General features: G+C 46.1%; 1 protein-coding gene across 1 annotated transcript in view; it reads left to right on the top strand.

Annotated features, from left to right (window-relative positions):
* Nucleotides 1-19,214, top strand: part of REC114 (REC114 meiotic recombination protein) — a 44,553-nt gene extending 25,339 nt beyond the window's left edge. Inside the window, exons 5-7 of the mRNA XM_060246851.1 lie at nucleotides 2,258-2,470; nucleotides 7,233-7,277; nucleotides 18,638-19,214. Coding sequence (XP_060102834.1) covers nucleotides 2,258-2,470; nucleotides 7,233-7,277; nucleotides 18,638-18,799 — 420 coding nt within the window. The 3' untranslated portion in view covers nucleotides 18,800-19,214. The remainder of the gene's footprint in view (nucleotides 1-2,257; nucleotides 2,471-7,232; nucleotides 7,278-18,637) is intronic.
* The last annotated feature ends 883 nt before the right edge of the window (nucleotides 19,215-20,097 follow it).

The following is a 20,097-nucleotide window of genomic DNA, read 5'->3' as shown; positions in this document are numbered from 1 at the left end:
TTGTGCTGGGTCTGCCACAATCACATAAAATTGTTACTGAGTGAAATTGTGATCCACTAATTCACACTTCTCATGACGATGTATTTAGAAATAATATTTTAACCTCCCCCCCCCAAAAAAAAACATGACCAGATCAAAATGATCTTGACAGACTGGAAAACTGGGCTGAAACCAATAAAATGAATTTTAACAGGGATAAATGTAAAAATCTGCATTTAGGTAAGAAAAATCCCATGCATAGTTATAGGATAGGGGAGACTTGTCTGGGCAGTAGTATGTGTGAAAAGGATATAGGGGTCTTAGTGGACCATAAGCTGAACATGAGTCAACAGTGTGATGTGGTGGCTAAAAAGACAAATGCAATATTGGACTGTATTAACAGAAGTATAGTGTCCAGATCACGTGAAGTGATGGTATCACTTTGCTCTGCTCTGGTAAGACCTCACCTGGAGTACTGGGTTCCATTTCGGGCACCACATTTTCAGAAGGATATAGACAAACTGGAACGAATCCAGAGGATGGTAACAGAGATGGTAAGGAGTCTTGAGACCAAGTCCTACGAAGAAAGCTTGAAGGAGCTGAGCATGTTTAGTCTGGAGAGGAGGCGGTTGAGAAGTGATATGATCACCATCTTCAAGTACTTGAAGGGCTGTCATATTATAGAAGAAGAAGATGAAGATATTGGATTTATATCCCGCCCTCCACTCCGAAGAGTCTCAGAGCGGCTCACAATCTCCTTTACCTTCCTCCCCCATAACAGACACCCTGTGAGGTGGGTGGGACTGGAGAGGGCTCTCCCAGCAGCTGCCCTTTCAAGGACAACCTCTGCCAGAGCTATGGCTGACCCAAGGCCATTCCAGCAGGTGCAAGCGGAGGAGTGGGGAATCAAACCCGGTTCTCCCAGATAAGAGTCTGCACACTTAACCACTACACCAAAGTGGCTTATAGAGGATGTGCAGAATTGTTTTCTGTGGCCCCAGAAGGTAGGACCAGAACCAACGGGTTGAAATTAAATCAAAAGAGTTTCCGGCTCAACATTAAGAAGAACTTCCTGACAGTCAGAGCGGTTCCTCAGTGGAACAGGCTTCCTCGGGAGGTGGTGGGCTCTCCTTCTTTGGAGGTTTTTAAACAGAGGCTAGATGGCCATCTGACAACAATAAAGATCCTGTGAATTTAGGGGGAGGCATTTGTGAGTTTCCTGCATTGTGCAGAGGGTTGGACTAGATGACCCTGGAGGTCCCTTCCAACTCTGTGATTCTATGATTCTATGGCTTTGATGAAGGTATTAATATATTGGCATTAAAGGCCATGTGGATAAAAAGTAACATAAGAAGCCACTCCAAGTCAGCAGCCATTGTTTAATATGATTGTTTTTATCTGTACCCTATTCTCAGTTTTTTTTAAAAAGAAGCTGTGACTAAATGGAATATTTTTATCAGCAAGATACACAATGACAGTATCAAAATTGGAATGGTTTGCTTCACAATGAAACAGTCATCTTTTCTCTCTCTTGAAAGTTGTTAGAGGAATCAAAGCTAAGATAACAGCTTCAGTTTTATCCTTAGCAGAGTTGTTGCTGCTAACCATTCAGTCTGACTCTTGGCAATTATGTGGACCAGCTCTCTCCATGTTTTCCTATCTTGCACTGTTTCTTTGAGTTCTATGCTCAGGCTGGTGTTGACTTTTATGGTGTCTAACCATGGTGTTCTTTAGTGGCCTGGTTTTCTTTTGCCGCAAAGCAATCCAAGCATAATTGTTTTTTCTAGTGAGGTCTTCCGCATGACATGGCTGAAATAAGTCAGTCGCAGTTTTGTGATTTTTTTCCCCTTCCAATGGCATGACTGGTTTTATGCGCTCCAAGAGCAGAGTTCTATCCTTCTAAACCAATTGAAGTCATGGACCTGAAGTCATGGACCAAAATAGCTCTGGCAGATGTTGTCCTTGAAAGGGCAGCTGCTGTGACAGCCCTCTGAGCCCCACCACCTCACAGGGTGTCTGTTTTGGGGGGTTGAAAAGATAACAGGAGATTATAAACTAATCTGAGTGGGCGGGGTATAAATCTGCAGTATTCTCTTTTTTTAATAGCTATTTTTTAGTATCCATTAAAAGAGAACGATGCATAATAGCAGTTGTTGAAATATGTTTGCATTGGCACAGGTTTTTGAAAATGTACCTGAAAGTCCCAGAATTCAGTTTCTGCTGGGTATGCAAGCGCTTGAAAACTAAATGTCAGTTTTTCTCTCTGGCTTTGAAATAGAACAAACATCGTATGTTTCGTGTTCAATTTGCGGGAGATTCCAAAACACAGAGAGAGCAGCACTGCTGCAACTGTGCACAAAAACTTGTTGAGTATGTACCCATTCAAGTAATGGATGCAACAGGACAGGAACTGCAGCAAAGTCACAGCCAGCCACTTGAAGATGAAGGTCAAGTGAAAGATGTGGAACAAAATCTCTCAGAGCAACACATGGTAAGTTGACGAGATGCTTGTATTTGTGGGTAGTTAGATGAACAGAAAACAGAAGTATAGCAGCTTCTCATTCTATTTACAGTTTGTCTTTAGTTAAGTTGTGGCAGCTGCAACTGAATAATACTTAAATTTTAACTTGTGCTTATTATTCTTTTTTGAAAAAATTTTCTTGTACTCTTTTTATTTAAAACACTGATACCTCATTTTTTAGTAAATCGAGAATCCTTAAGATTGCTAACAACCGTAGGCTAGATCCTATTAACTGGTTTCACTAATGAGGCAGCTTTCCTTCATCAGAACATTCCTCTTCTGCTGGAGGAGGGTTCTTCCATTAGCAGGATGGATTCATAGCTTCTAATCCAATATAGATATACCTATTAAAATACATCACTGCTGTAATAAATAAATGAAACTAATAAATATTGAAACAGCACAAAAAAGAATACAAGGCAGAACCAACTAAACAGCTCCTTCAGGAAGTGGAGAGAACCTCAAAATGACTGCCACCGAAGAGTCAGAGAATGATATTATTCTTAACGATGATAGTAACTCTTCAGGATTTCAGGCAGAAGCACCATTTAACAGGATGTCAAGCCCTCTTTGCTCACGATCACAATTTCCAGGTGCCTTTTTGTCTTTGGCCTCAGCTCAGGAGGACACCATCAGACATGACCCCATTACTACCCAAAGCAGTGACATATGTATTGTTATTAATTTATTTATTTACATCCTACCTTCTCTCTATAACTCAAAGTAGCTAACAAAGCAAACCACAAGTGTGAAACAATTTAAATATTGAACTAATATACATGATAAACTATGCTGCTAAAGGCCGTGTTCCAAGTCAGAGAATCACTTCAGTGTGTTACAATTTGAATCAATACTAGATTGCTGGTAGCAGGAGGGTTGACTGGTAGCAAGCTGTTACCTCCTTTTGCTCTTTGACAGACATTAAAACGCAACTCACAAGTGTGAGGGTTGACACTGCATCTCCCCTGACAACTTTCCTTAATTGGGAGCATAGAAGAAGATGAAGATATTGGATTTATATCCCACCCTCCACTCCGAATTTCACAGAGCGGCTCACAATCTCTTTTATCTTCCTCCCCCACAACAGGCATCCTGTGAGGTGGGTGGGGCTGAGAGGGCTCTCACAGTAGCTGCCCTTTCAAGGGTAATCTCTGCCAGAGCTATGGCTGACCCAAGATCATTCCAGCAGCTGCAAGTGGAGGAATGGGGAATCAAACCCAGTTCTCCCAGATAAGAGTCCGCACATTTAACTACTACACCAAACTGGCTCTCAACTTTTAATAGGATAATATGCAAGGTCCCTAGCAATCTTCCAAATGTTTATCAGTTAGCCATGATCTCTTTTTGGAATGAGCCTGCCTTTGGCAGGGAGGGCGGGATATAAATTAAATAAATAAATAAAATACATGTATTTCATTGATGAAACGAGAGACTCAGAAAGGTAAATGGATCCAACATAAGATTTAACCTCTGTTGCACTTTTTTTTGAGCAAAGGAAACATTTTTGATCTGTTAAGTTTCAAAATTTCTCATCTCTCATATAAGACTTTAATTTCTCATCACTCTAAAACAGTTACTTCCATTTCTGTTTCTTCCTGTGGAGCATGATATACTTTCCCAATTGACATTGCTGTTATGTCAGCTGGACTCAGGACCGGCATGTGGGAGTAGGCGAGGTAGGCAGCTACCTGGGGCACCACCTCGCTGCAGGGGTGGGCGCCCCCTCCCCGTCCCCACTCGCATTGACCCTGATACTGTGAGGCGTTCTTTCTTCACTCCAAGTGATCAGAGCAAAGAAAGAACGACACAGCCCCTGCCCAGCTGCCCTCTCCCACTTCGGCCCCTGCTCAGTTCCCTCCAAAGCAGGACAGAGCTGCTGGGCAGGAGGAACGTTGTTTCTTTGCTCTGATCGCTCAGAGCGAAGAAACAATGCACCCCCTGCCCAGCCGGCCTCTCCCACTTTGTAGGGAGCTAAGCAGTGGCCACGGTGGGTGTTGTTTTTTCACTCCGATTGCTCGGAGCGAAGAAACAACACCCCCCACTGCCCCTGCTCAGCTCCCTACAAAGCGGAAGTGGTCAGCTGGGCAGGGGGCCCGCAGGGCATTGTTTCTTCGTTCTGAGCAATCGGAGCGAAGAAACAACGCACCTCCTTTCCAGCAGCTCTGTCCCACTTTGCTGAGAATTAAAAGCAAGCCCCCCGCCCCCCTGTGGCCCCTGCTCAGCTCCCTACAAAGCAGGACAGGGCTGCTGAGCAGAGGCGTGCTGCATGCCGTTGCAATGACATTTCCAGGTGATGTCACTGTGCCACACGCGTGAAGTGCAAACGGTTAGACATGGGGGGAAAGGGCATTAACAGAGTGAGGGAAACAGAAACCAGTATAAATATATCAATTATAATTCTACCTGCTAATAAAATATTCAAATCATTCTACCTACAAGTATAAAAATCTCCATAAATTTTACCTTTCTTTCTTCCATTATCAGGAAAGAAAAACATATTGACTCACTAAATTAAATTGAATATAGTCCAAAATCAGTTTGTGTATAATTGCAGTCTTCCTTGGAAAGCAGATTCTTCCAGTGCCCTTTCTTCTGTGATGAGGGCCTGGCTAATGGGCCAATAGCTTTCCCTGTCTGGCTGTCCTCCCTACTGCCCCCAACTTCTCTGAACTTTCAAAAGGCTATTTGTCCAACTTGTGCTGGTTTCCAGAGACTGGATCCTCAACCTGCCTCTCCTCTGCTGTCATGGCTTACTGCTGAAACCCTACCGCCATTCCATGGTGTGCACCAGGCATGGCTTCCCCCTAATTCCCACCTCTGCAACACCTGGTTGCCTGGCTTAGAGGCATCCTTATGAGGCGACACAGTGCTGGTGCTGCAGTGACCTGTTCCATGTCCAACCATTCACAAAAATAAAAGAAAAAATTCAAAATTCTTTTTCCGAAAAGCTTTTCACATCTTGATTTGTTGATTGGAGTGCAACTTTTCTCTTCTCAACATGGCCTGCCCCCTCAACCACGGGGGGGAAGAATTCAACACCATTTTCCCTTCTCAGCCTAATTCCACTGTTTTTTGATTTCCAGCCTGGTTTTAAAACTGAGACAGAGGAGACCATCTTGATTTTCCTTTGTTTGTTTCGAATCGTATCACTTTCCCCTTCAAATTTCAGAGCCGTCAGTACACTCTCTTTAGCATTCAGCCCCTGTAGATTTGCAATTTTATTAGCTGTCCGCATAAAACCACTCATTTGGTCTTTAAGGAGCTGCATAAATGAGATAAGATCTTCTTTCAGAGAAACGAGATTTGAACAGATATCTTTTCCATGAGACACTTCGCTAAGCAATTCCATTTTTCTCTGATAACAAAACCCAGATCAGCTTGTAAAATCGCTTCAAGCTCCTGCTAATCCACATTCCACAACAGCTCCATCGAAAGCTTTAAATGCCATTCTTTCAAATACAGTCAGGCGATAAAGAGAGATCTCTCTAAAATATATCTCCTTTGAGTTCAGATCATATTGCGACCTCTTAATAATCTCTTTAGTATGTGTCCAATTATAATCCGGGTCGATTTTAGTAAATGTATTCAGTCCAATTTAATTAGTTAAGACTGCTCATGACATTCTGAGGCCTCTTGTTCTTCTTTTGAGCTAGTCTCTTGTTGTTATGCAGAGTGACCCATCAGGGAGTAGAATTAGAAAAACACCTAGTTAAGTAGAATCATCACTTTAGGAGTAGAGGAACGCTACTTCAAAGACGTACTGGAGGAAATGAAAGCAAGAAAGCGATCGGGCGTTCTTTTTCTACTGACATACCAGCTTTCATGGCTGCGGAGCTTCGGGACATACAGGGAACACAGAGGCAGCTGCCGCTGAGCCCCTCTCTTCCCATAAAAAACCCATGCCTAAGAAAAAGCCTCTCCGGGCTTTTTCTATGGGGGCATCACTTCTGTGACACCCCTCCAACCGCCAGACTCAGAGCTGCCGCAGAGAGGTGATCTGCAAGCAGCTCTGAAGCCAAGATAACGGCGCCCGGAAGTCCTTGCATCACTTTAAACTGAACATTCAAGGACAGAGAACAGTGTCAGACAAAACTATCTTCAGTTCAATGCAGCAGGGCTGTTATAATTTTACAATATATTACATACATTCAGAATATCTTTTTCAAACTAGCTTAAAATAAAAAAGAAACAAAATACTTCAGTAAAGATCTATTCTAGATGCTTTTTAACATCAGAAAATCGTATTAGTTAGCCAAGTTAGGGATTGTAAGAATAGCCTTAATTTGCCTGTAAATCTGAAGAAAATTGCAGATGGACCTTGGTATGGTTTTTCTGATTCCTATTTTTTCTCCTTCCTTGTTCTTATCATGTCACCTAATCTTGTGTGAGTGTGTGTGTAATTTCCCACACATGCAGAAACACACATACAACACAAACACAAAACTAGCCAAATGGTCAGGCCTCCTCCCAGGAAGCAGCATGCAGAACCAGAGTAAGATGATAGGAAAGGAAGGTATTGTCTCCCCTTCAGCATGGCTGGCTAGCCTTTGTCCTGGCCAGCAGTGGTAGTGTTGAGAACCAGAGGCAACCAGCAGGGAGAGCTGACAGGGCTTTGCTACCCCATATTTTGACATGATCAGATTGGACTAATACTCATTGTTGTTGATGTTTTCTGTACTATTTTTGTTGGCTTATATATAGTTGGTTTATATATAGTTTCAATATTTTACAGGTTCCTCCAGCTCAAGGAAGAGTAACTGTGGCAGACCTAGCAAAGGTAAATATCTGAACACATGACAGTTCATTCCTGTGGCAAAAAAGTTAACTTTTCTTAAATGTAGAGGAAACGTTCTTATCGGCTTGAAAGTTCAACTTAATTTACATGTCAAAAGGGCAAACATGCCAGAACATTCCTTTTGTTTTTGTTTTATTTTTCCTTTGTTGCCCAGTTTAGTAACAATTCCCACATTCCTGTGTGTAGCTTCTTCCTCAGTTCCAAACAATTTGCCCCCATATCCTGAAGTGAAGATGTGGGACGTATAAATCTGGGTTAAACTGTGACTAATGTCATATGGAACTTTGTTTCATCAACTCTAGTTGTGCACTTTTGTTTCCAAACAAAATCATCCTCATGCAGGAATCCTGGGAACAAAAGATCTTTCCAAGCATGGTGCTATTGGGACAATCATTTTCACATGTTCAGAATGTATTTGAATGAAAGGCCCCTTTCTGCCTTTCCTCTGCATTTTCACAGTGCTATAGTGGCATTGCTGACTCCAACAAAAATTGTGATTTGGAGAGGGGCAATGCCAATATAAGTGCCAAGTGTTTTTCTCTGTTCTGTAGATAAAACATTTGAAAAGTTCCTGAGTTGATTTCTCCCTTTCCTCCAAGCAGTAGGACCCAGTAATTTCTAATAATTAGCATTACCAAAGATTCAAGTATTGCATTATTCAGGAGCAGTGTTGTGCAAATGCATGCTTTAAAAAGTATTTTTGCACTTCTTTTGAGCAGCGATATGTATGCATGCACTGAAAAATTAAAGTGCGGAGAGCAGCATGCGAACTGCAGCTGTGGGTGGTAGTGGTGAGAGATGCAATCCACATGTGGTGTGAAAGGGAAACCACAGCAAACAAGAGTACAAAAACAGATTACCCTGTGCATTTAGAATCTCTGTTGCCAGTGCAAACAGAGCAACAATTGCACCAGAAACATGACTACTGTGACAACCCCTCCTCATGTGGAATCTGCCTGGGTTTTTCTTTAATGTGATTTGTAGAATGAATTAAACTTGCTTACCTTACTCTCAACTTGTGCGGGTTAACTAAAACACCCCTCAAAGGTTGGTTTTGATTAAGGACAACTTCATCCTGGTTCAAAACTCAGCTTAGGCATTACTGCCATGACTTGTTTTTTAATCATAGAATCATAGAGTTGGAAGGGACGTCCAGGGTCATCTAGTTTCTGGAAAGGACCTCCAGGGTAATTGCTTATACAAAAATTAGTGCTGAGAGGTGCTGAGCTTCACCCCTCTTTTCTCCATGCCATACAACAACTAAGGAAATTGTGCTGTCAGGAAAGCACATTATCCCATGCTCTAGCTCCTACCTTCTAGCGCCAGCACTGAGGGTGAAGGTGAGAAGCCTAGTGGTGATCCCGGATGTCTCACTTTCTATGGAGGCCCAAGTCACCACACTTGCCAGATCAGCCTTTTACCATCTTCAGCTGGTCAGGCAGTTGGTTCCTTGTCTTACCTTGTAGGATTTAGCTACAGTGATCCACACAATGATCACTTCCAGGCTGGAATATTGTAACTCACTCTATGCTGGGCTGCCCTTGAACCTGACCTGGAAACTGCAGCTATTATAAAATGCAGTGGCCACACCTGCTGATGGTGATGTCTGTGAAGGTATGTATTTTGCTGGTGTTGTGCCAATTGCACTGGCTGCCAATTGAATACTGAATTCTGTTCAAAGTCATGGTGCTGACCTATGCATCCAAAGACCAACATATCTACGGGATTGTAGTTTTATGTTCTGCAGAGCAACACCTCCTGGCAATCCCTGGCCAAAAGGACATTCACTTAGCCTTGACAGGGCTTTTTCTGGCCCTGACCTGGTGAAACAGTTAAAACCAGGGTCCTGCAGGATTTATTACAATTTTGCAGGACCTGTAAAATGGAGCTTTGGTTGAAGCGGCAGTCTTCCAACCATCTTGGCTTCCCCTGCTTGCACTGCTGCAGTGCTTACAGTGCTCAGCACAATTTGCCCTACTCACAGAGGCAAATAGAGCATCACCACAGGAAGCACTATGAATCTGCTTTGTCTAGTTGTCGTCTATTTGATTGGACTGTAACTCAGTTTTAAAATTTATCTCTTAAGGTTAACTTTGTTTAATTGGTTGTTTCTACTTAATCTCTAACATTGTTATTTATTGTTATTATGTTGTTGATTGAAATGTTGTGACCTGCCCTGAGCCCTCTTGTGAGGGACAGCAGGATAAAAGTCAAATCATGTGTTGTGTGTCTGTATTTGCTTCCTTTTTGTCCATTTGGTGTCTGTCTGTCTATCTATCTAAGGGGAGGTAGCTAATGTCCCACGGCACTGACAATCTCATTGGACAAATACAGATAATCAGACATGCATCTTGGATTTTTATGGCAGGAAATGTATGGAATTGTTTTTATTGTATATTCTGTTTTAAAATATTCGATGTGGTTTTTAACTGTTGTTAGCCCCCCGTTAGAAGAGGGTGGGATATAAATTTGATAAAATAAACATAAATAAAAATATCTATCTATCTTCCAAATAATGAACAAAAAGGAAACAAAAGTTTTCAAAAATTGAACATTAAATCAAACATCTCAAGGGAAGGGTCTTATTAGAATAATACTAACCCTTGAATGTAAGCCAAGAGGCTAGTCTTCCAGCATATAGGCAACAGATGGGAGGCTGACTTAATGTCACACATTGCTTCCTTCCCTCAGGCCCTGTGCATCCTAACTGTGCTATATAATAAAGAATACTTAACAAAGCACAATGGTGATCAAATCACCAACAGAACCACCCTTAGGGTGAGGCAAGTGGTGAATCAAATGATACTCATCAGCTGTTAACTTTGGCACTTCTCCCAAATGAGTGATATTCAGGTCAGGCAGCAGATGAAACATGAAGGATCCTGTTAGTCTTCCTTCCTTAAATGCTTTGTAACTTTTCCTTTACTGCCTGCTCCATAGCTGTAACTGACTTTAAATTTTTTGTCTAGTGAAAACACTAGAGAGGTTTCTTCTCTCATTACCAGTGGCTGCTATTTTTATTTGGCATCTGAAATCATTTCACTCTCCAAGATATAAGAACAGAGGGACTCACATTCTTGCTGTACCTGAAGAAGTGAGCAGTGATTCGTGAAAGCTCATGCCTTGCCACAAATTTGTTAGTCATTAAGGTGCTACTGGACTCTTGTTCCCTTCCACTAATAAAGATTGCAAGCTGTGCTGTTAGGTTTATTTTATTATTATTATTTTATCTGTTAGAACTAGAAAGGGGGATCTCTAAGTGAAATAATCTGTTGCTTTCAGATTGGACAAAATCCACTCACTGCTCATGATGATAATAAAAAGTTTAAAAAGCAAGAGGGCAAATTAATGTGAAGAAAGGCAGCCAGTGAGATGGGAGGGGAGAGAGGGAGTTCACATGTTGAACTGGAATATATGGAACCATAAATGTATTTTTAAATACTTAATCATCTACTTCCAGTCATTAAACCATGGAATCCAATCCAAGTGTTGTAATTCCTAATCAGGGTATTTTTGAAAGAAAATAAAATCACAGATAGGCACATAGAAATCTAATCTTAAAAAAAACCTGTTCAGAATAAGCCAAAATAAATTTCCCTTTAATTCCTCTTATCCCAGCTGCAGGTTTCAAAGTAAACAGCAGAGCAGGGCTTGTCATAAGAATCTTCCTTTCCCCCCTTTTAAATAAGTGTGCATGGAGATCCAGTTGGGACCATGGCAGGTGAACCATTGTTCATTGGCTATACCTAACTTCCTCACAAGGAATAACCCTAGACTAAGCCATAGAGAGAATAGCCCAGGCACCCTCCAGGAACCCACCATAGCATTCCCACTTGGGCCACAAAGGAAAATCGATGCCACTCTCCATTCCCCTCTCTATTCCACAGCAAGGTTGTGCCACTTCTTGTTCCCAAACTACTTCCAGGAACCACTGCAGCAGGTTTGCTGTTAGGAGTTGAAACTTGAGGTGTCTCCTCCTAAATAGGAGCATTAAATTCTGCTTACCTATCCTGTTCCAATTTGACCACTCTGCAGCTTTACATTCACCCTACTTTCTAATGCTTTTATCTGGAGATGCCAAAGGAATAGGGTTGCCAGGTCCTCTCGTTGCTCTGGTGGGAGGATCTGGGAGATTTTCGGGGGGGGGGGGGGGTAGCATCGCACAACATTGTGTGATGCACCGACATCATCATGTTGGTGATTCTGGGGGTGATGCTCTGGTTTTGGGATGAAACTCTATGGTATATTCACCCTCAAACCATAGAGACAGAGTACCCTCAAGCCAAAGTGCCCCAATGTATTGGGGATGTTGCAAAGTGACATTCCTGTTTAGGGACAGGGTTTCCCCCACCAGCCAGCTGGTCCACAGCACGGTGAAGCCCCTGAAACCAGGTGATCCCTCTCTTGGACCTGGGGACTGGCAAACCTGCAAAGAAAAGAGGAGTCCTGCAGCCAGTGTCTAATATCCTTGTCCTTTAAATGTTGGCAGAAGAGCCCTTTGGGAGAGTTATCCCTCTTCTCCTCCTCCAGCACTCCAGTCATTGCCTCCTTCCAACAAGACCCAGAACAAGGCATTTATTTGGTTGCTACAGTTATCTAGCTATCTAGCTATCATTACAAATGAACAAACTCCTTCATGAGACATGAATGTGGGATCACTGCCCTGCATTGTCCAGGCAACCCTGCCAGTGCCCCTTGGATCCATTAGGAAAATCCTACTTCACCTGAACAGTGTGCGTGTGGAATAGGCTCTGTATTGTGCCAGTTTCTGAGCCAACCCAGGTCTCCCCTGTCCACTATTAAGGAAGGAAATAGCAACAGGAATGGAAGGCCAACTATGCTGCCAAAATGTTTTAGTATGCCCCTTCAGACTGCATTCACTGTAGGCCTCCCATACCAAACAGGTGGCTCAAGAGGAAACATCTTGGAGGTGCTGCCCTACCTTTACAAAACATTTCCCACCTGAAATGGAAAACCTTGCAGCTGAAGCATTGCCCCAGCGCAAGATGTAACAGCTGTGTTCAAAGGGGGAAGGCCTCCCTGCTCAGGACAGGATCTACCCACTTCCACTATTTCCTCTCCTTATTGAACTCAACAACCAGTATGACAGATTCCCTAATACTGAGTAGATTGTGTCATTCCCATGCTCTGAAGAAACTTGCAGCTGAAAATTCTCACACATTGCAGCCAAAAACTCTCACTGGGTCAAGACAAGATCATCTAAATGCTAATTGTAGCGTATTGTGCTTGAGTAAAGCACTGCGCGGCCATGCAACGGAGGCGACCAGGGGGAATCCCCTGGTCACTCGGCGCAGCGGGCCAAAAGGACTCCGCCAATCAAGATCTGTGGCGGGAAGTTTGACTGGCCAGGATTGGTCTGGGCCAGCTGGGGGGCCGTTCCGGGCTGAGTGTATATAAAGCGGGTCCCGGCCCGCGTTGCCCCGCTCTGTGATGTACCATCCAATAAAGCATGTTGCCTTCAGCACGTCTCGTCTCTGAGTACATTACACTGGTGACGAGGATGGGATCTGGCTAGGAAGGTTTTCCCAAGGGAGAACAGCTGACCTGGCTGGAGACGAGGAAGGCGCAGGACCGCAAGAAACTGCGACGCCCACCGCCACGATGGCGAACTTGAGTGTAACGACGGGCCATCTTGCTGAGTTCAACCCAGACCACCCCGAGAGGTGGGAGACCTATATCGAACGGGTCGAATGCTACCTGTGGGCCAACATGATCACAGACGACAACCGAATTAGGGATGTCTGTGGAGAGGCAACCTTCGAGATCGCACGAGGTCTCTCTGCCCCATCGAAGCTCACCGAGAGGACATACGGGGAGGTCGTCAGACTCCTCACAGGGCATTTCTCGCCCCAACCATCCATCGTAGCCTGCAGATTCCTCTTCCACAAGAGGGACCAGAAGTCCAGGGAAACAGCGGCAGTCTACCTGGCCGCTCTCCGCCAGATCGCAGGGAACTGCGGATTTGACAAGCGGGAGGAGGCCCTGAGGGACCAATTCGTCTGGGGCCTCCGAGACGAAAGGCTGCAGCAGAAGCTCTTCGCCAAGGAAGAGCTCACCCTCCAACAAGCCTTCAACAAGGCGACGGCCTTCGAGAGGGCCACCAAGGCATACAGCCACCCACGTGGAGAGGCAGTCCACCATGAAGAGATGGCGCCGGGCGACCGGGAGGACGAAGAGGCTTTCCAGCTCCGGCGGCCACAAGGAGCAGACCCAAGAGCCACCACGAGGCAACAAGCGACGGAGAGACCCTCCACCATCCAGTGCGCCAGCGACGGCGACCCCCACGAGAGGAGGGACTGTCCATACTGCAACATGGACTGCCGTAGTTGTGGAAAGATGGGCCACATCGCTCGGGCTTGCCAGGCCAAGAACAGCCGTCGGCGACCGACAGCGCATCACGACTCCACCGAGGCCCACACAACAGCGTCAACCAGCCTGCAGGTATTGAACTTGTCCCTCTCCGCCCCCGACAAGGTTAAAATGACAGTCCTCATCGAGGGCACCCCATGCCTCATGGAAGTGGACTTGGGTTCCTCTATCTCCATAATTTCGGAGGAAACCCTAAAGAAACTGTGCCCCCGCCGCCACCTCCAACTGAGGCCGGTTGACTTTGTCCTGAGGGACTTCCAAAAAAACCCGGTACACATTGTGGGATGGGTCCAGGTACGGGTGGAGAGAAGGAAATTCAGGGGTCCTCTGGACATTCTGGTGGTCAAGCGACAGCTCACCACCTTACTGGGCTTGGCCTGGTCCCAACCACTAGGGATCCAGTTAGTGGGGGTAGAGCAAGTACAGGCGACATCTGCCGGGAGTTCCCTGCCATTTTCAATGGGTCCCTGGGGAGTTACAAAGGGCCGCCCATTACCCTGCTGCTCGATCCCCTGGTCAAACCAATCCGGCTCAATGCAAGGCGGGTCCCGTTCACCTTAAAACCAAAGATTGAGGCGGAGCTGGACCGCCTCACAGCCCAGGGAGTCTTAGAACCAGTGTCCTATGCGGCCTGGGAAACCCCCATAGTCACACCTGTGAAGTCAAATGGGGAGGTGAGAATTTGCGCTGACTACAAGTGCACTATCAACAAAGCGCTCCAGGACAACCCTTACCTCGTCCCAGTGGTCAGCCACGTACTGGCGGCACTAGCAGGGTCCAAAATTTTTGGGAAGCTGGATTTGGCACAAGCGTACCAGCAATTACTGGTCGACGCCAAAACTGCCGAGGCACAGACCATTGTAACTCACTGGGGAGCTTTTAGGGTTCGGAGGCTACAATTTGGGGTTAGCGTAGCTCCAGGGCTCTTTCAGAGTATAATGGACTCTCTTCTTAAAGGGATCCCCGGGGTGCAGCCATTTTTCGATGACGTTCTAATCGCCACCCCAGACGCAGAGGAATTCAGCAGCCGCCTGAGGGAGGTCCTCAGCCGCTTCCAAGCAGCGGGGCTGAAAGTCAAAAAAGAAAAATGCTTGCTAGGGGTACCGCGGGTGGAGTTCCTGGTTCGCCGTGGACGCAGTGGGGATTCACCCAACGGAGGACAAAACCAGGGCTATCGTCCAAGCCCCAGCCCCCACATGTAAGGCGGAGCTCCAAAGTTTCTTGGGGTTGTTGAACTTCTATCATTCGTTCTTGCCCCACAAGGCGGCAATAGCGGAGCCACTCCACCGGCTGCTCGATAAACAAGCCCCGTGGGTTTGGGGAAAGCGCCAAGCCGCAGCTTTTCAGGAGGTCAAGGACCTCCTTGTCTCCAACGCTGTGCTCCACCACTTCGACGAAGCCCTGCCGCTGATCCTGGCTTGCGACACTTCCCCGTACGGGGTGGGCGCAGTTCTGGGGCACCAACTCCCGGACGGGAGGGAGGTTCCGGTGGCGTACTATTCAAGAACCCTAGCCCCCGTGGAGCGCAACTACGCTCAGATCGACAAGGAAGCTCTGGCAATCGTGGCGGGGGTGCACAAGTTCAACAACTACCTATATGGTAGGCGTTTCACCATTGCCACGGACCATAAGCCGCTTCTGGGCCTCCTCGCCCCCGACCGACAGACCCCACAAATCTTGTCCCAGTGAGTCCTGAGGTGGAACCAATTCCTTAACTCCTACTCCTACACCTTGGTACACCACCCGGGCAAAGCCATGGGACACGCGGACGCCCTCAGCTGCCTGCCGCTGCCCTCGATGGAGCCAGACCCCACCCCAGCCCACCAGGTGATGCTCATAGAGTCTCTGCCCGAGTGGCCGCTCCACGCCGACGAGGTGGCTCAGGCTACAGGCAGGGACCGCATCCTTGCACGGGTTCTGGACTGGGTGGGGAGGGGGTGGCCTACGGGCAAGGTGAACAGTGTGTTCAGGCCATTCGCGTCACGCAAAGATGAACTATCCACTCACAAGGGGTGCTTACTCTGGGGCAGCAGGGTGGTGGTTCCCCCCCCCCCCCCCCATGTACAAGCAAGTTTTAGACGCCCTACACGAAACCCACCCAGGGATTGTGAGAATGAAAGCCCTGGCCTGCAGTTACGTATGGTGGCCAGGCATGGATGAGGCGATTGAGGGGTGGGTGAGAAGGTGCCAACCCTGCCAAGAATCCCGGCCCGATCCGCCTAGCGCCCCCGTCCACCGCTGGGAGTCCAACAGGCGGCCATGGTCCCGCCTGCATTTAGATTTTGCCGGGCCATACCAGGGCCAGATATTCTTCATCCTGGTCGATGCCTACACTAAATGGTTGGAGGTGATCCCGGTTGCAACCACCTCCACAGCAGCGGCTGTCAGGGTTTTGCGGAGGGTCTTTTGTACGCACGGGATCCCCGATACCCTGGTCATGGATAATGGGACCGCATTCACCTCCCAGGAATTCTGGGAGTTTATCAGTCGGTACCTCATCCAGCACATTAGATCCGCCCCCTTCCATCCGGCCACCAACGGCCAGGCAGAATGCATGGTGCGGACCACCAAAGAGGCCCTGGGTCGCATCGTGCAGGGGAACTGGGACCATCGCCTGGCAGCCTTCCTGTTCCACAACAGGATTACCCCCAACCCCACAACAGGGTCAAGCCCCGCGGAACTACTGATGGGGAGGAAACTGATAACCAGGCTGGACAGGCTGCACTGATGGGCCACCGACATCCGCAACTCCCCTGAGGTCAGGGAAGCAGCGCGGGGGTTCTTCCCAGGCGACCCAGTCTATGTGAAGAACTTCGCAAGCGGACCAGAATGGGTAGCAGGCCAGGTACTGCGAGTGACGGGGTCCCGATCGTACGAGGTGTCGACGGAGGGGGGCCAGATCCTACGGAGGCACATCGACCAGCTGCACCGCCACACCGTGCAGGAAGAGCCAACAGGCGCTGGGGAAGTAGCAAGCGGGAACGAGCCAACAACAGAACCACTGGAAGCGGCCCCGCCGGCACCGACCCTGCCATCATACGATTCCCTGAGACCGGCCGACCCAGAACCACCACCAGAGGTGGCCCGCCAGCTGCCGGAAGAAAATCGCCAAAAGGAGAGCCCCTCTGCGGGGGCCGCCCCAACGCCCCATGCGACCCCAAGGCGATCAACCCAGGAACGCCGGGCCCCAGCCTACTTGCAGGATTATGTGACTTGAACTAGGGGGGGAGGAGTGTAGTGTATTGTGCTTAAGCACCGCGCGGCCATGCAGCAGAGGTGACCAGGGGGAATTCCCTGGTCACTCGGCGCAGCGCGCCAAAAGGACTCCGCCAATCAAGATCTGTGGCAAGAAGTTTGACTGGCCAGGATTGGTCTGGGCCAGCAGGGGGGCCGTTCTGGGCTGAGTGTATATAAAGCGGGTCCCGGCCAGCGTTGCCCCGCTCTGTGATGTACCATCCAATAAAACATGTTGCCTTCAGCACGTCTCGTCTCTGAATACATTACACTAAGCAAAAGCCTAGCAGTGAAGGAAGGACAGGCTTCAGTACTGCCTCCCCACTCTTTCTGGGCCAGAGCAAATGAGGCTTCAAATGGCCACTGTGTGCCTTACCTCTTTCATTCCTTGATGATCAAGGGGTATTGGCCAAAGCATTTCCCATCCCCAATTCATGGCGAGGAATGGGATTCTTCCCTTATATCTGTTGTTGATTTTTTTTTTTTTTTGCATTTCTTTTCAACTTTTACACCACTTCATGAATGCTTGCTGCTTGCAGTTAATATGGAGTTAATTCACACTTATAGCTTGACATTTCCTCTTGGGGTTTTCATTATAGTGGTTTTGTGAAAGCAATCCCACATTTAAGAAGCATATTATAGGATTCTAAAAACAATTATTGTAACATTTTCCAGAATGTGGTAGCATGCAGTTTTCCTTCATGGATTGTTTTTGAACTTGTAGGAATTGTGTTACTGATCAGATTAAGATCCAGAAGTTTCCAACAGCAGTTAGCTAGATATCTCTGGAAGGTCTCTGGTGATAGCCATTACATTTGCCTCTGGAATAAAAAATACACTTTTTTCAGTGAGATTTGATTTCAGAAATCAAATCAGATAGCTCTATCCACTTGATCATTTTAGCTGATCTTTTCTATATTTTTTCCCAACTCTGATATTGTGAGTAGAAATATACGCATTTATAACTGTTGCCATTGCATTAATCTTTGGCATTGCATTCTGATTTGCTTATGATAAGGCAGTTTCTTCATGGTGATGACTTTACCACTATTGTATAAGATATTGTTTGGCTATTCCCAAAATCACTTCTATTGGAGTACAACCTGTAAAATGTTAGGATATGTTGCAAAGTATATTATATGGTCGTTCCTGTAAATTATATGAGAAAAATTGTAAATCAGGACATTTTGGGCTTTGTGCGGTTTTGAAGCAGCCTACGCTGCCCAGTCTTACCAATCTTTTGGTATAAACTAGGCAAAGGAAACAGGTTTTCAAGTTCTACATTATATAAATGAGCATAACAATCTGGGAGCCCATAGATATATGTAGGTGATGGGAAAATCTGAAAATTCCATCCCACCTCCCACCCCCCCAAACCTGCAGGGGCTTGAGTCTTAGTGAAAGAACTATTTGACAACAATGCTGGACAAACTTTAAAAAAACCCCCTACAGAGTAGACAAGAGCAATGGGCAACCAACCATAGCAAATCGTCATAAATTAGTTGAATTGTCCAAACTAGATTGTGTTTCTAATAGCTATGGTTTTAAAGGTATACTTCATAACACAAAAGTTGGCATGTCACCTTTATTTCATCAAGAGAAGAGTAGTCAGCATCAAATGCTAACTGAAAGATACTATTTTATATGTATAAAGAATCCTTTAAATGCTCTGGATTTTTTTAAAAAATGAAATTAATCACATTTGGTTGCTTCTGCAGGATTTACTGACATCAGGTTTTGCACTTCCTCTCGCATCTCAACAATCTGTATGGAGTGCTGAAAATTTAGGCAGTTTCATTCGTTTATGTCTCTTGGATCAGAGCTTTCCAGCATTTGTGGAAGAAGTGGAAAAGCAGCTGAAAAAAATTACAGAGGGTTAAGGAATAATTATTATTTCTGGAAATACAGTATTAAAAATAAACTCCAGCATGATTATATAGTTGAGAAACAGACCTAAATCCAGACTTCATTAAAGCTGTATTTTATAAAAAGATGCACAGGTGAGGAGTAGAGAATTCTTCTCCCTATGTGCAGTAATCTCACAATATAGCCACTGTGTGCTTTTCTTCTCAATATTTCTGTAATTGAAAGTTTTTTGGGAGTGGGAAAAAAGCCCTTGGAAATGTTTGCAGGGAAATGGTATGGATCTTGTGTTCCTTATCTTTTTATTTCTGTCTGATTGGGTCAGACCTACATTTAAGCATATAGATCCACTGTTCTTCAGTCTCATTATTTTTTCTGTATGTTAACCAAAGTTTTGAAATATAATCTGTACTTGAAATTTGGAATTGAACCCTTGACATTGTGTTGTATATTTGTTTTCCATTTTTATTAAACTGCATTTGAAACCAAGGTTTTTAATTTGCTTTTTCATTTGGGAATCACCTTGGTTAAGAGTCTTCCTATGAATGGATCTAAAGACAAAGCCCACTGTTCTGTGAACTCGGCAGAAACATTCCTTTTAGCTACTTTAGCTATTGCTTCATTGGATGATTCCACATGGCTGCTTTCAGTCTTATTTGTGTTTTCTAGCAGCTGTTTTACCTGGAAGCCAATATTTTCCTACCTTTTTTACCAGTGTGAGAATTATGTAGATCAACAATGGTACTCATACTGGACTCTGGAAGAAAAGGGTATATTAAGAGAGCAATGTCACAGTCTTTGGGTGGTGTAGTGTATCGGCAGCCATACGCGCCATGCGCAGAGGCGACTGGGCTGTCCCAGGCGCCTCCCGCGTGGGGCGCGAAATCCCCCGCCAATCACCAGCTGTGGCGGGAAGTTTAACAGTAGGCTGTACCGGGGATTGTACATAAGCGGGACCCGGCCCGCGTGTTCTCTCTCTTGCAACGTGCTCCGAATAAAGAATGTTGCCCGACTCGCGTCTCCAGACTGAGTACGTTACACTGGCGACGAGGATGGGATGCTAGCCTCACCGGCTTCGTCGGAGACCAATGGCACCACCGACCACGACCGCCGCCGCAGCCACCATGGCCAACCAGGGTGGAACCACCGGCCACGTTGAGCCGTTCGACCCAGTGAATCCAGAGGCCTGGGAGTCCTACCTGGAAAGGGTCGAATGCTACCTGAGGGCCAACAAGGTCACGGAGGACAGCGTGAAGAGGGACATTCTCCTGAGTGTCTGCGGGGCGGCCACATTCGAGATCGCCAAGGGTCTTTC

The sequence above is a fragment of the Heteronotia binoei genome, chromosome 9, assembly GCF_032191835.1.
Source record: "Heteronotia binoei isolate CCM8104 ecotype False Entrance Well chromosome 9, APGP_CSIRO_Hbin_v1, whole genome shotgun sequence".
In the NCBI taxonomy this organism is placed as follows: Eukaryota; Metazoa; Chordata; class Lepidosauria; order Squamata; family Gekkonidae; genus Heteronotia; species Heteronotia binoei.
The sequence above is the reverse complement of the archived record's forward strand: the minus strand, read 5'-3'. Positions and strand labels throughout refer to the sequence as shown.